Here is a 14876-nt window from a genome sequence, read left to right as displayed (position 1 = left end):
TCCGGAGGAGTCAGGCAGGGCGCAGGCAGCGCGCAGGCAGCGCGCAGGCAGGGGCGCATCTGCCGCCCCCCCCGGCTGCCGCGCAGGGACATGCACCGGGGGCTGGAGATGGGGACACCCTGAGTGTGTGCGAGGGGGGGAATTGGGGGCTATTTTCCGATCCCCCCCACTCCTGCAGGCGGGGAAGTGGGGTCCCCCCCGCCCCACAACCCCCCCGCGCCCTGCGCCTCCCCAGTATCACCCAGTCATGTCTGACTGGCGGGGCAGATCTCACTCACAGATGACAAAAAATAATAATAATAAAAAATAAATCTGTGGCTCTGATGAGCTGCAAAGACACATTGCGGGGGGGGGGGGGGGGGGTGTGTTAAGTGGGGGGTCCCCTTCCTTCCTTTGCTATGTTTAATCGTCAGAAAGGTGTTCTCTGATCTGGACCATTTTGGAGCGCGGTCGGTCGTGCCCATGGCTCGCATTCCAGTTCTTGCTTTAGGCACACATTCAATGCACAGTTCAAGAGCAGTTTATCTTAGCTTAATGTAAGTAAAAGTACAGTGTCGGATCAGTGTACCATTTGTTTCAGTTTTCTTCAGGAGGGGGAGAAAAAAAGGGGAAAAAAAAAAAGTGCTGCGATAGATTTAACTCTTGTCAAAGGAGGGAAATTGTTTCGCAGCTCTTTAACACAGCCCTTTGGGCAGCTCCACGTTTACCTTCGGAAAGGACCGAACGAGTAGGCAAGATGTGAAGTTTATTTTTGGACTGAGGTGATTTCGAGCTCTTTTAGAGGAAGAAATGGCTGCGGGTTGTGCTGGGAATTGGGCACGATCGAGACTCAGCCATATCATCCCCCTTTGCAGATAAACGCCTTCGCTCAGCATCCCCAGCTCGGGCTGCCTTTACTTACTTCGATATTAGTTCTCAATTACGTGCGGTGTAAACCGGCTTTTTGATTAACAAAACAGCAGAGCATTGGTTAAGAACACTTAAACTTCAAGCAAAAAAAAAATATCCCCCTGGGAAGTGGGCTCTGAATTGGTTAATAATGTGCAGTACTTGCTAAATTGCTGACTTCCAGATGTGGAAAATATCTTTCTTGTTTAGGACCTACGTAACCTGATTGGATTACGACAGAAGCGTCACATTGGAAGGCTTTTGAGTGATGATTTAATTAACCATACAGTAGAAAGCTGTATTTGCCAGGAAACCCCCTCCATATTTGCATAACCAATCACTTCAGTGCAAAGGTGGAGTCTGAGCTTCTTTTTTTTTTTTTTTTCTTTTTTTTTTTCCTCTATGTAATTTTATTTTAATTTTAATACTTGAAAAAAGGTGAAAAACTTGTAACCTCCCTGAAGTTCAGTCCCACGCGTTTCTCGTCCTCTCTGTCTCTCTGCCCGTCCAGCTCCTTCCAAGGGAGAGCAAAGCCAGGAAGAGCCCATCTCACCCCTGATCTATATCTGTGAACAAAACAGATAGACTGTAAGATCTCAGCACGGTGGTGGGTTTTTTTTCCTACATCAGATTTAGCTGACTATTCAAATAACCTGGATGAGTGCTGAAATGAAAGGGGAAAAAAAAAAAAGCCCCAAAACAAACGTGTTAAGGATAAAAATAAAACAGCACCAAAGCGAGCAGGAGTCAGCCAGGAGCTTATTTGCAGTGCCCGAACAGAGTTTAGTTTCTAGGCATTATGTTAGGGTAAGTTTTCTCCCCTCCGCAAGAAGCGAGAGCTCCGAGAGGGGCTGGGAAGCGGGGCGGTGCGGGCGGCCGAGCGCAGGATGCGGCCCCCAGTCGGCTCCACGGGCCGGGGGGGGGGACACAGGGATCCCGCCCGGGGATGGGGGAGGAACCGGCAGGGATCCAGCCCGGGGGCAGGGGATCCGGCGGGATCCTGCCGGAGCGGGAGGCGGGGGGGATCCGGCACAGATCTCGCTTGGGGCGGGGGATCCCGCCTGTGGGAAGGAAGGGGATAAAGCCACGGGGGGGGAAAGACGCACCGCGGGGGGGTAGGAGGGCAGAAGATGCAGCCGGGGCGGGGGGGGGGGGGTGCGCCGCGGGGGGAGAGGGGATGCGCCCGGGGGGGGGACAGAGATGCAGGCGGGGTGGGGGGAGCAGAGTTGCAGGGGACGCAGCCCCCCGTGGTGTGGGGGCGAGGGGTGGGATGCGCTGAGTTTCCGCGGGGTGAGAGCGGCGGAGCGGCGCGGAGCAGCGCGGAGCGGCGGGGCGGGGGGCGGGCGCGGGGCGGGGGGCGGGCGGGAGGGAGGTGGAATTGCATTTCTGCCGCTAAAGCGTTTCGCGGAGACTTCAAGGTATAATCTATCCCAGATCCTTTCCCAGAGAGAAACTTGGCGATCACGTTTCCACATGATGCTCACGTTTGGTGCTCTTCAATTATCCCTCCCCACAAAGATAGGTGGCGTGTGTTTCAGGGTCTCTCCTCTCGCTCCTACAGAAAAGAAAAAGAAAAAAATGTCATTAGAAGAGGCGTAACACGTCAGTCCGTCCCCAGGTTTGTGTTTCCTGGAGTGGCAGAAAGAGATCAGTCCTAACCTGCCCAGCAGGAATAACGGTCCTTCCGACAACTCTTTGCAAGGCTTTTTACAATTTCTCCAGGAGCTGCATCTCCCTTCACCTTTTCTCCTCCACTTCGCGGCTTCTTCATGCTTTTTCTTCTCACCATTTCTGGCCAAAACTACAAACAAGACTTCGCAGGTAGGTTTGGAATTTAATTCCATTTTATCTCTTTTTTTTTTTTTTTTTTTTTTTTAATTCTCCCTTTCTTTTTTTTTTTTTTTTCTCACACCACCTCACGCTATAGCGGGCTTATTTAATTTCGATAGCATATTATTTCTAAACGTGTTGGCTTCTTTCTGGCATGTTTATACTTGGGGCGAAAAACCTTTTAACCGAAACCTGAAGTGCCGTCGGTACCTCTCCGGGAAAGGATGAGCAGTTTCGGGGGTCTCGGGGTTGTGCCACCACCATCCCTGCTCCCCTTACCTGTCAGCCAGGTACGGGAGGTGCCTTTTACAACCTAGCAGCAAAAGTTTTAGTGTTAGGAAGGGACTTCATCCTCCTGGGGGGGGGGAAAAAAATCCCCCTTACCCACCTCCTGCTCTTTTTATTTCAGGTTTCACATCTTAGCTCTGAAAGTTTGCAGGTACCTGTTAATGCTTTGCCCGCTCTGAGCCTGCAGAGCCAGCCCGGGCGCCGCTGGAGCCCCAGCCCGGGGCTCCCCGGCCAAGGATGTGTTTCCCCAAAACGGAAACTTTGCTGTTTTGTCTGCTTAGTTAGTTTCATTTCTTTATTTTATTTTGTGAAGCTGGGTGAAGTAACACCTTAACTTCTGGGATCCTAAAGCCAGAAGTGAAAGTACTGACTGGAACTTAAAAGTCGTTTACCAAAAAGCAAAAAAAAAAACCAAACCCAAAACCAACCCAATATATACTTATTTTAAAAAGCTAGCCGGCCCTCTGGGAAGAAAAGTGTTGTCGAGATCTGCAGGTTTAAAATTATTGACAACTTTTTGCGGGAGGCTGAAGAGCAGGGAAGGTAATGAGACGCATTTTAAACATTTCACCATTGGTGGTTTTGCATTAAAACACCAATTGCCGAGGCAAGCAGAGAGTCCGGGCTTCTCTCAGTTCCTCTCCGCTACATCTCCTGGTAGATGTGCCACGGTGATGCCACCATTGCCCACTCCAGGATAGGGAATAACTGGCAAATACTAAAGTTTCCAGCACATTTCTCACCCTCTTCCTTCCTCAGCCACATACATCCTCATAGCCACCAATTCACTCTGCCCAGGCGGAATCCCAAACAGGAGAGTGTGAGTAAACACGCTGACCCTGCACACACTCTCAATATTCCCATCCTCTTACCTGCTCGGAGATTTATTTTAGCCAAGCAGGTTTTATAACCGCAAACGTCTGAAAAGAGAGTTCAGGCAGAATAAAAAGACCTAAGCAACCACACACTTCACTGCTCAGTCCTGGGGTGAAGCTCCAGTAAAGTAAAAAGACAGAAGGGAGGGAAGGAAGGATAAAAACATAAAAAAAAAAGGGTGGGGAAAAAAGCTCTATTTGCTGCAAAAAGAAAATGAAAAAATAGTTGAGGCAGGTAATAATTTTTTGGGTTTTCTGTGAAATTCCCAGTGCAGGAGAAGACAATGGATGCGAAGGCGAGGGGGGATCTTGCTCAGGAGAGCAAGGGTTAATTGCCCTTGTTTTACAGTTTGCATCTGTTACATCTTTTATAGCCCCCTGTTTAAACTAATCCTCGAGTCAAAGCATCTTTAAAGCTACAGCATCTTCTTCGAGATGGACAGAGTTTCAGGAGCGTTCTTGCAGCAAACCAAATGCTCCTGCCCTCTCCCTTTGACAGATAGAGCCTCCTGCACAGCCCGAGCACACAGCCACACACAGTAGGTCCAAAAGTTTACAAGTTAAAAAAAAATACAAACCAAAACCAAACACCACCAACAAAAAATAAAATAAAATAAAACCCAAACAACTGAAAACTCTGACAGTGGTAGTTTTGATTTCTGTTTCTTTTCTGGGAAGGGGAAAAAAAAAAAGACACTCTGAAGCTTTGTTTAACTAAGGGGCAGGGGAAACCCTGAATATTGTCAAACTGACTAAAAAGGTGACAGAGGTTTATAATTACACTCCTCGTTGTTAGGGGGAGGGGGAGGTCTCCGTGCTGTGCTTTACCCCAAAAGGACAGGGGAGAGCCATGTTTCCCTCTCCTCTGAACACTTTGCTGGAGTGCACTTTGGGGGATAAATAAAAATCATTCTAAAGGCAGGAGAAGGAGGAGAGAAAGCTAGCATTTTGTGTGAAAAGAAGTTCTAATGTCAAATTAAAGTACTTTTAAGAGGAAATGGTCCGCCTAGCATTGAGTCAAACAGCCTACTGTAAAAGCTGTGCATTCCCTCATACGGTCATGAGTTATGACTCATTTGAGATGTAATTCTTGTCTCTCTGATCTGCTTTGCTGGTGCAATACACACACACAGGGGGAGAGACACACACGCTCACGCAGACACACACACACACACGCACACACACACACACACACACACACAGGGAGCAAAAATAATTAAATAAAGAAGAAATCTGCCCGGCTGGGGACAGAGAGAGGGGGGAGCCCGCTCCGTCTGCGTCCCACCTCCCCCGGCACGGCAAAACCCCGCCGTGTGCGTGGATGGGTTCTTTTTCGGGTGCAAATTCGGGTCCCCGTTGGCGCCCTGCGTTTAAATGGGATATACCAATGCCCACATTGTTGCTGTGTTTGGTTGTTACATAGAGCCTGCGTGCTGCTGAATCAGGGAGTCGAGTCCATGCGAACTGCCATCTGATCCACTCTTATCAATGAAGCAGCAGATCATGGCGGATGGCCCCAGGTGTAAGAGGCGAAAACAAGCCAACCCCCGGAGGAAAAACGGTAAGCGGCCCCCCCAAGCAAACTTTTTCCGGCCGGCTCCGCCGCGGCGAGGGGGGGGAAGCCGGTCGCAGGACGGGGACGGGGCGGGGAGCGGGGAAGGAGGGGGGGGAGACGGGGACGGCGCCCGCCCGGGCGGCAGCGGCGGCGGCAGCGGCGCCCGCCCGGCTCTCGCCGCCCTCCGCCTCCCCTGCGCGGCCGCGGGGCCGTCCCGCGGAGGCTGCGCGGCCGCGGGACGCCGGCGGAGTGTTGGGGGGTGGGCGGTGAGGAGGAGGAGGAAGGAAGCGGGGGGTTCTCAGCGCGCCGCAGCCGCCGGCGCGCCCCAAAGTTTGTTGCGCGGGCGCGGAGCGGACGGGGCCGCTGCGGAGCGCGGCCGGAGCGGCGGAGTTGGGGGGTGGCCGGCCCGCTTCGCCCGGCCGCTTCCCGGGTCGCTTCGGGCGCTGTCAGGGTCCGGGGAGCGGAGAGAAGCGGAGCTGGGCGGTGGGAGGCGCGGAGCGGCGCGGAGCGGGGCGGGAGGGCAGCCGGCCCTGGGAAAAAAACCGGCAGCGTGAGAACCCCGAGGCAGGCTGGCACCGACTTAGCGACTCTCTCTCTTTTTTCTTTTTTTTATTGTTAGGGACTCGAAAACGAAACTTCCTCCTCCCTAATAATTAATAATACTAATGAGTTTGGTGCCCAATTGTCCATAGTTGCCCTCTCCCCCGGTCTCCGCCGGCCGCGGAGGGCCGGGGCTCAGTGGGACGCGGTGTTCCGGGCTGATTTCACATTTGGCAGCTTTCACTTGGTGTGGGTCTCTCTTTTCTCCGTCTCTCCCCGTCCCTCCCTTAGTTTCTTCCTTTTCTCCTCCGGCTGATCGTCTCCCCCCTCCACCATCAGCCTCCCCCTCCCCACCCGCAGCCTCTCTCGTGGCCATCCCGGCCCCACTTCCAACAACTTTCCTCTCGAAGGAGCCGGAGGAAGGAACATATTTTGTATGAACCTGAACCCGTGCGCTTATAGCTCAGCTACTTCATTTAAGTGGAGAGGTGGAGGGCAGAGCGGGGCGGGGGGGGGGATACACGGACGAAAAGGGGGGGGGACACATAACAACAACAACAACAAAAAACCCACAAAGACAAGAGAATGTTGATTAGAAACAAATGATCCTGCCCCCCCCCCCCCCCCCCCCCCTTTGCCTCTCTCTAGGTTGTGAGTGTGTGTGTGTGCGTGTGTGTGTCTTTTTCTTGTTGTGGTGGAGGCGTCGAGCCATATGGGGGAGTGATAGAGGAATTTTAGTCAGAAACTGTTCGTTATGTTACACTGGCTTTTCCCTTTGTGTTGTCTTTGATCTATTTGCTTGGCTTAGTATTACAAAAAAACCCCAACTAAAATAATATATTCGGAGCAGCTTCCCAAGGATCCGTTCCTTGTTATCTTTTTTTTAAAGTCTCTCCCCCTCCACCACCACCCTTTACTCTTGTGTCTGTCATTATTTAAGGTGGTCCTCACAGTGGAGACCTCCCCTTCCCCTCATCTCTGGGTAATTTAGTAGACATTAAAATTACACGTAATGTTTCCCTCTCCTCTCTTGTGTTTCCTCAGTTCTTTTTATTAAACGTTGGTTATTGATTTTCTAAAATCAATGTCTGTTGTGGGGCTTTTTTCCCCTTACAAGTATCTAAAGCACGTTGCTGATCAACTGGATAACAAAAGCTTTGTGTCAAGTAGCCTTTTTTCTTATGTTAAACAGTCATTTTTGAGAGAAAAAGAGAATGAGATTTAAAGCAACGCAGCCAGAAGTACTCTTTTGCAGTAAAGAATATTCTGTTTGAGGGGGTTTTATTCTTCTTCTTCAGCCTCCTTGCTTTTTCATACAAGATTATTAGTTTAGCGGGTTAGACCCATCACATGCTCTGTGATGAGGGATGCGTCTACGTGTTTAACATTTTCTCAACGCGATTTGAGTCGCAAAAAAAAAAAAAAAGACAACAACCCAAACCCAAAATAAAAAGCTGGATGCCTGTGTTTGCCTAAGAGACCAAGACTGCAGCCTGTACGTCCTGTTATGGCACCCAAGACTTTGGGAACATGCATGGACCGGGGTGGCACAGATTCTTGCTGCTCCTGTGCAAAAGTGTGTTTTGCACGGAGCTGCTCTAACTTGAGAAGCCACCACACTTGGGAGTCGAAAGTTTAATTGCGATTTTTTTTTAAGGTAACCACTTAAAGATCCTGCAAACTTCATTTCAAGTGTGTGTGCGCTGGTTTCACGAAGGTCTAAGTTCTCCCTTCAGTGTCTTGCTCTGGCCAAGACAGAGTGGGGAGGAATAATTCTCGACTTTCTGGCTATACACTCTTTTCTGTTTGTGCTCCACAATTTGTTTCTTTCATTCATTTCTGAGTGAGAAATGTCCTGCTTCTGAGAAGCAGGTAGACGAGCCAGGGTGGGTTCCGTTAGGCTTGTTTTGGTTATTTTTTTTTGCATTTTCTCTTTCTCGACAAGCACGTATCCAATGCCTTTCCCGTTGGGAATTGCCCAGGATTTATCTGGACTGAGTGGATTTTTCTTCTCTCCTGGATTCGTGGAAAAGATGCCACTTCTGAGCTTGTGTCTTTGCTGATAACACCAGAAACGGTGATGCTTATCGAAAGCAGGCAGAAATTCCTTAGAAACGCAGCAGAACCAAAATAAAATTTAAAAGCCACAAGGAATAAAAATAGACGGTCATCAAGGAAGGCAGAGAGTGTGAGTGCAATCACTCACAAATTACAGACGGGATCAAAACAGAATAATCCAACTAATGCCTCAGTGGGCTCCACGCCTGTGTGCGAGGATGGGCAAGGCTCGGGATTAGATACCGGGGCTGGGTAAAATTACGGCGGAGTTAAATAGGGTAGAAAGGAGGAAAACTCGGGATTTTCCAAGATAACGGGGTTGATCAGAGAGGTGTGCGGGGGGGTAGTGCTGAGAGAGGCGATATGGGAGTCAATGAGGGGTGAGCCCCCCGGGGAGGAGGAGAGGGGACACAGCACGGAGGATTGGAAGGAGAGGACCCCGAAAGCGGGGCGGGGGGACGCGGGGGGGTGCGGAGCGGCAGCCCAGGAATGCGGCGGCGCTCCGGGAAGTTCAGTCAGATGATTCCCAGCGCCTGACTCACTTCGCGGCACTTTCACTCGGGAGAAGTCGCGGCAAAAGAGGAGGAGGAAGAGGAGGAGGAGGAGGAGAGGGCAGCGAGCCCCCTTTCCGCACTGGCGGAGGCGGGGGGGGCTGCCCTGGCGGCCGGTGCGGAGCGGCGCGGAGAGGCGCGGAGTGGTGCGGAACCGCTGTCCGGCCGGCCCAGTGCCCTGCCCTGCCATCCCTTAGCAGATGAGCTGCCTCTCCTAGTTGTTGGTTTGACGTTCCTTGGTTATACTTTTTTTCCTCCCTTCCTTTCCTCTCCTTCCTCGAAAATAAAAATAAAATTAAAATCCCCAGGAAGGGGGAAGAGGGGGGAAAGTTGGACCTAATTTACTCCAAAGTTTCAGTAAACAGCTCTCTTTGATTCCTTTGCCATCTCGCTTCCAGTTGCAAAGAAAAGGGAGAAAGTTCAATGCTTTCAGTGCGTCTGATCCGAGGGAGAGCACAGACCAAACAAGCAGACACGATTAGACTTGCTCAGAGCCTTTCCCAAAAAGACACCCACCCACCCTCCTTTCGGGGATGCTGGGGAAGAGGGAAAAAACCTCCTTCACTTCCCACTTGAAAAGAAAAAAAAAAAAGAGAGAGGGGAAAAAAATTAAAAACAATAAAAAAATAAAAGCCTGCCTGCTGCCTTTAGTGAGTGGGATGTGAGGCTTGTGTTCCCTGCCTGGAGAAGTTTGGAGGTAGCTAGACTGAGGCTCGGGTGTGAGGAGGAGAAGTGGGTTTTGTGCAATTCAGGTGGCAGAAGGCAGAGCGGGCATGTGGGAGCGCTCCTGTTCCCGGGGACCTCTGCAAGGCTGGGAATCCGTTGCGAGCAGATTCCTCCCAGAGTTGGGTATTGGGTAGGGAGACAAATGGACAAGCTCCAGAAAAGCACCTGGAGAGAGGTATTAAAAATTAATGCCATAAATACGAGTGTGACCAGGGCGTAATGATTATCTAGCTGCATTTTCTCGGTGCAGATTCATGTCCAGGCTGAGCTGTGACATGGAGCAGAGGAGGTTGTTTTCTGTGTCAAGCCTGATCTGTTTGTTTTATTCTGAGTTTCGAGAAAACCAGCGAATTTGGAGATCAGTGCCTTATTTACTGTTTGCGTTTGCGGCCATTCGGTACTTACTGGCTGTTGCTTATTGCACATGCTTCGCAAGGAAACTTTTGGGGGAATTTCTAATTGCTGTAAGAAAATATATTTGATGCCTGGGAAAAGCCGTATTTGAAAAGGAAAAAAAAAATAGGAACCATTACAAGTTAATTATCGGTAATTATACATAACCAACTGCCCAAGGTAGGGAAAATATATGGAAGAATGGCAGACTGAAATGCAAGCTCTCAGGACAGGCTGGTAATATTCCCCAAGAAAAATGTGTGTCTCACTTTAGAGTGGAAAGAAGGGTGTTGATTCTTTTACAGCAGCCCCACATTCATTCCAAGAAATAGGAAATTCTTCGCCTCACAACAGTTTTTGGCATCTGCATTATCCCAGTGCTTTTAAGGTGCATTTTCTCCTCTGTGAAAGAGAACTCTTTGTCCTTTTTTTCTCCAAGACCATGGCTTCCCAAGGTAGACACTATTTTGTGCCTGTCACATAGAAAGGGAGTGCAGGTTTGCAGTGCTCACAGACAATTGATTGTCTGCCCTAATGTGTTTCATTTACATGTTTATAACGTCAATAGTGCTGGGGTGTCCACTGTACCATTCATTCCAGCATTCCCACAAGGGTGCAATTGTCTGAATGGCCAAGTCAGACACCTTTTTGATTGCTCTTTAGTTGTCTTTTTAGAGTATGGAGAAAAAGGAGAGAAATCTGTGATGCAGAAACACTAGTTGAAAATATTTCAGAATTAAACGTCACCCATTAAAGCAGATGTGAGCATTAGGCAAACAATATATTTTAACTAAGGTTCTGAAGATGGAAACAGATTCAGAATAGCGGGGATGGTTACTGCACACGACATACAGCCCTGTCCCTTATTTTTTTCCATATATATATATTTTAATGATTTCTCGTTTCCATTTTCGTTTCTGCCCCTCTAAATGCACCCACCTCCTAACTCTTTGTACGCTTATTTGTAATTTGTGATTTTTTTCCTATGCATTTACCCCTCTCTGTTTACATCAGCTAACCACTTGGAAAGTCTATTGAGGGAATATTTAGGCTGTGAGAAGTATAAACTTAAAAAAAAATACAAATATTTCCTCATCAAGCATTTTTAATGAAAAAATACAATGCTTAGACTTTTTCTTGAAGCAGCTTAACTTAAATAGCTGTGTAGCAACTTCTTATGCTTGCGGTTGCCGTCCTCTTGCGCTGTGAGCTTCCAGCAAAGTGTTTTTAGGAGTTCCCAAGTCAATAGAAGATCACTTTTAAAGGTGTGCTGCGCTGTTTTGATACGCCACACTGTCCTTTATCATGGGAGTTGCTTCTGAGGGAGGCAAGAAATGATTGCTCATGTTTCATACCCGAATAAATAAGCCACGCAGCTTATTGAAACTCACGCGTAGAGATACATGTATACGTGTGTACACACCTATGCGTGCGTACATCGTATGTATATGGTACACATAGGTACGCCTAAATATAACGGTTCACATTTCAGACGAGATCATTCCCCCCTAAAAATGATGCTGATCCCAAGAGCTCCAATTAATATAAGTTGACCTGTTCCATCCGTGATCCATAAGGGAAAAGAGCACTAAGTCTTGTAGCTTCTGCTCGGGAGGTAAAAAAAAAGGGAAAACTTTTTTTTCCCCTTTTTTTCTTTCCCACCCCCCAATATCATTTTTGTTGTAATTTTTAAAAAATGCCTGTTTGTGGAGAGATATTTTTTCCTATTTTTTTTTTTCCTCTGTGCCTAACAGGGAAGACACACACAGTAGATGCACCGTTAGCTGAACCCCTGACACGGCGGTCTTTTGAATGCCTTAGGTATGATTTCACTTTCGCTCACATCAATGCTGACCTGAATGCCTTTCATATCTGATCCGCTGTGTCTCTCCCAGTAAACATCCCCTGAGGGGAGAACAAAGAAAGGAGCTCTTCTTCTTCTTAATCACAATTCAGCCCATTCACCGCCGGCAGGCTACATTTGCATTCTGCAACAGAAAGCCAAGATGAAAAGGAAAAAAAAAAAGAGTGAGAAGAAGGGGGGAAAAAGCAGAAGGGTGGAGGCTGAGTAAAATAACTTAGGTGTTTGTAGCTGTTTGTTGGGCTTCCCCTAGTTACAAGCCTTATATAGATCCTGCTCTACCCAGGCTTGGCTCTCCTGACAGGCAGATAGTGTTACAAGATGCCTGTACTATTCATGGCCACTCGCTCTAACACTTGAGGTAGAAAGTGTCAGAGAGGGATCAAATTCTACTCTGAGAAGTCTGTTATAGTTAGGGTCAGGTGTGTGTACTCTCAGCTCTTGACTGCTGCCTATTATTTTGTTTTAATTACTATTATTGTTTACTCACCATGACCTTGTGGAGCGGGGGTGGCTGGGGGTGAGACAGGCTCGGCCACCACCGGCGAGCAGATTAGCGGGGAAAAAATAGATAAAATAAATCTCCCTTTCCCCTATTTAATTGTATTTTAAAAATATTTTTGGCATGTTTTTTTGGAAGGGTCGGGATGGTGTTTTTTGCGGCCGGCAGGGCCGGGGGACCGCGGGGGTGTCCCCAGCCTGGCGACCGGCCCGGGCTGCCCCGACCCAACGGGGAAAAGCAACAACTCAGCAAATCCTCAGCGGCACCACCAGCAAATGCTCACGGAGGAGGAGGAGGAGGAGGAAGGCGAGATTTGTGGAAGTTTCTGTAGCTGGGCTCCCTCGTGGGGTTTCGTAGCCACGTTCATGTACATTTTCTGTCTGTGTCCCCCCCACCGTGTCCCTGTCCCTCATTTAGCCCAGATTTGTTTGTTCTTCAGAAGCTCTTCTGTGCTTTTAATCAGACAGTTAAAAAAAAAAATATGGTGAGGTCTTTGGTCGTAGCCACTTTTTCTCACCAAGAGGAGGTTTATTTATAACTGGATCCTGCTTACTGAGAAGTATTTAAGCCCTTTCAGGCAGAGCTGTCAAAATTTCCTGTGTTGTTTGCCTCTATTTGCAACATGTAAAAAGTAATATGCAGTTGCTGGTGTTGGAATAACCGGGGTAGTGCAGAAATCTCAAGTGACAAGTTTTCAACTACACTATCTCCTGCCGACCAAACTGTCATTTTTTTTCCAGAAAGCACTTTTAAGAACCTAACAGTTTTTTTTCCCCCCATCAGCAAATAGATTAAACGTGCTAAAGCAACTTCGAGAGGGGAAGAACAGTTTGAACAATGAGGAGCGGGAGGGATGTCTTATTTTCCTGTAGCTGCTATGGCAGATTTCACTCATAAGGAGCACACTAACCGAGATGTTACCAGTTGAACAGAAGCATGTGACACAGATTCCTGATTTTTTCCCAGAAGATTTACAGAATTTACAAAAAGAGATTATCTCTACACCTTCCACCCTCCTAACCACCCCCATGACCCAAGCAATGGAGGATTTAGGCAGATTTACTTCAGTAAACACCTTTGGACACTTGGGGAAAAGTAGGAGTCTGTTTGCAAAAGCAGGCTTTTGTTAAGTGAGGTGCTGGATAATGCTTTACCAAGCAGCTGTGATATTAACCTACCCAGTAATGCTGGAAAAGAGCGTTAACTCCTTGTGCACGCCAGGCCATGCTGGCCCTGCAGGTACCAGGCCCTGGGGGGGCGACTTGAGGGGGACACAGGCGAGGAGGTGGCGCTGCTGAGGTCACAGCAACCCCTCAACCTGACATGTCTTTGACTTGGTGCTAGCTGAGTCTTTCGGGGTCAATCCATCAGATCCAGGGTTGGGAAGAGCTCTGAGGCATCTCCTCCTCCATCAGTTTGGGGTCACCTATATGGGTGTGCGTACACACACATGCACACTCCATATCTACCCCTATGTCTTTAACATATCCCAAAACATATCTATGAAAGCCTGCAAGCATTGCTAAGCGAGGAAGGTCAGTGTAGGATTCGCACTCAAGCAGTAAAATAGCTGAGAAGTTGCAGTGGCAAACCTGGGCTTCACATTCCCAAAAGTGAACTTTTTTTTTGAGAAAGCTGCTTACTGCTTTTTCTGAGCCATTAGAAGAAGGAGTTAATAAGTTAGTTATTTTTGCTGGGTATAAGAATAACTTCACAGGTGTTTATTTCTTTTAGCTTGAATAAGATTCCTTCATTTGGGGATTTTTGCTGTCGAGGGTCCTTTTTATTTTCTTTTTTTTTTTTTTTAAGAAGTGTAGGTGTCAATGTTAGAGCAGCCACAAATGTGTGAGAAAGCAAAGGGTATGAGACGTGACAGAATTAAAGGTGTTTGCTATGTTGTTACCCGTGTGTCAAGCTGCAAGCTCCCTTTGTCACAGGCTCCTGGTGATTTGATAGCGCGGATCCACTTCCCTTCCAAGTGATACAGCAATTTCCAACTCGGGGGGGTTAATGCGGTGCAGTCGTTGCTATTGCCTTTGCCTCTCCAAAGACATTTAAACACCTCAACATCGCGCACACCCCATTACTCCCACCTTACACGAGGGTGCTGTGCGCTCAGGCACCAGGACAGCAGCCATAGCATTACAGTATCTGGCATGGAGCGTCGTTTGGCAGCAGTGTCATCTGCCAAATCATCCCATAATTACGTTTTATGTTATTTGTATGAATGACCAAGCATGCAGTATTCCTTTTGAAATCAAAGGAAGGCTTAAAACGCGTTTTTGAATACTTTCAGACCATGGTCAGGTCACAGTTTGGGAGTTGAATTAAACTGATCTCATTTGTGATCTAATTGAGGTTGGCAACAACCTTAGCAGTAGCAATAACATACAAATACAAATCAAAGAGTAGAATTCAGCAAATCAGATCTTTTGCTCGAATTCTGCCTGGGAGTTATTCTCCGACTGCCAACAGAGAAGTTAAACTTTGTCCCGCTTCTCAGCGGCAGTGCAAGCCTTGCATATTTTTCGAGGCTTTGACAGGAAAGTTGGGTTGGATAGATGGGCACACAAAGGCGAGAAGGGAGCTGTGCCTCCTCGGACAGGGAGCAAGGAGCAGCGACTGACTCATCACGTATGTTTCTGGAAAGCCCAGTGGCAGAAAGTACAAGAGGTGTAACGGAGGAGTATGGTTAGGAAGGACTAGAAAGAGTGATAGGTCGCTGCAAACAGGAACGATTATTCCGAGCCGAAAGTCAAGGCAGCTCCCTATCTTTACATCTATCGCTGCGGATTCCAGGAATGTAATT

At 48.3% G+C, this 14876-nt stretch overlaps 1 protein-coding gene and 2 long non-coding RNA genes across 6 annotated transcripts in view; 1 reads left to right on the top strand and 2 right to left on the bottom strand.

The window, feature by feature from the left end:
• Window positions 1-1341: 1341 nt before the first annotated feature.
• LOC308041544 lies at window positions 1342-2682 on the bottom strand. The gene is made up of 3 exons (XR_013922249.1): window positions 2548-2682; window positions 2373-2443; window positions 1342-1454 (listed from the first exon to the last, which is right to left on the bottom strand). It is a non-coding gene; the product is annotated as an uncharacterized lncRNA (long non-coding RNA).
• Window positions 1440-14876, top strand: part of ZEB2 (zinc finger E-box binding homeobox 2) — a 115635-nt gene continuing 102198 nt past the window's right edge. The window contains exons 1-4 of one of the 2 annotated variants that reach the window (XM_080346289.1): window positions 1440-1695; window positions 2427-2506; window positions 2611-2709; window positions 5305-5442. In XM_080346289.1, coding sequence (XP_080202415.1) covers window positions 5370-5442 — 73 coding nt within the window. In that variant the 5' untranslated portion in view covers window positions 1440-1695; window positions 2427-2506; window positions 2611-2709; window positions 5305-5369. Of the gene's footprint in view, window positions 1696-2426; window positions 2507-2610; window positions 2710-5304; window positions 5443-14876 lie in introns of those variants that run through there. The other variant, XM_080346290.1, reaches the window with a different exon arrangement.
• The window catches only part of LOC308041543, a 4302-nt gene continuing 217 nt past the window's right edge, over window positions 10792-14876 (bottom strand). The window contains exons 1-3 of one of the 3 annotated variants that reach the window (XR_013922247.1): window positions 13246-13458; window positions 11560-11692; window positions 10792-11022 (exon numbers count right to left, since the gene is read on the bottom strand). This is a non-coding gene — a long non-coding RNA (uncharacterized lncRNA). Of the gene's footprint in view, window positions 11023-11559; window positions 11693-12055; window positions 12283-13245; window positions 13459-14876 lie in introns of those variants that run through there. The other 2 variants (XR_013922248.1, XR_013922246.1) reach the window with 2 other exon arrangements.

Source organism: Nesoenas mayeri (assembly GCF_963082525.1).
Source record: "Nesoenas mayeri genome assembly, chromosome: 6".
In the NCBI taxonomy this organism is placed as follows: domain Eukaryota; kingdom Metazoa; phylum Chordata; class Aves; order Columbiformes; family Columbidae; genus Nesoenas; species Nesoenas mayeri.
Note: the sequence above shows the minus strand (reverse complement) of the source record. Positions and strands in the feature narration are given on the sequence as shown.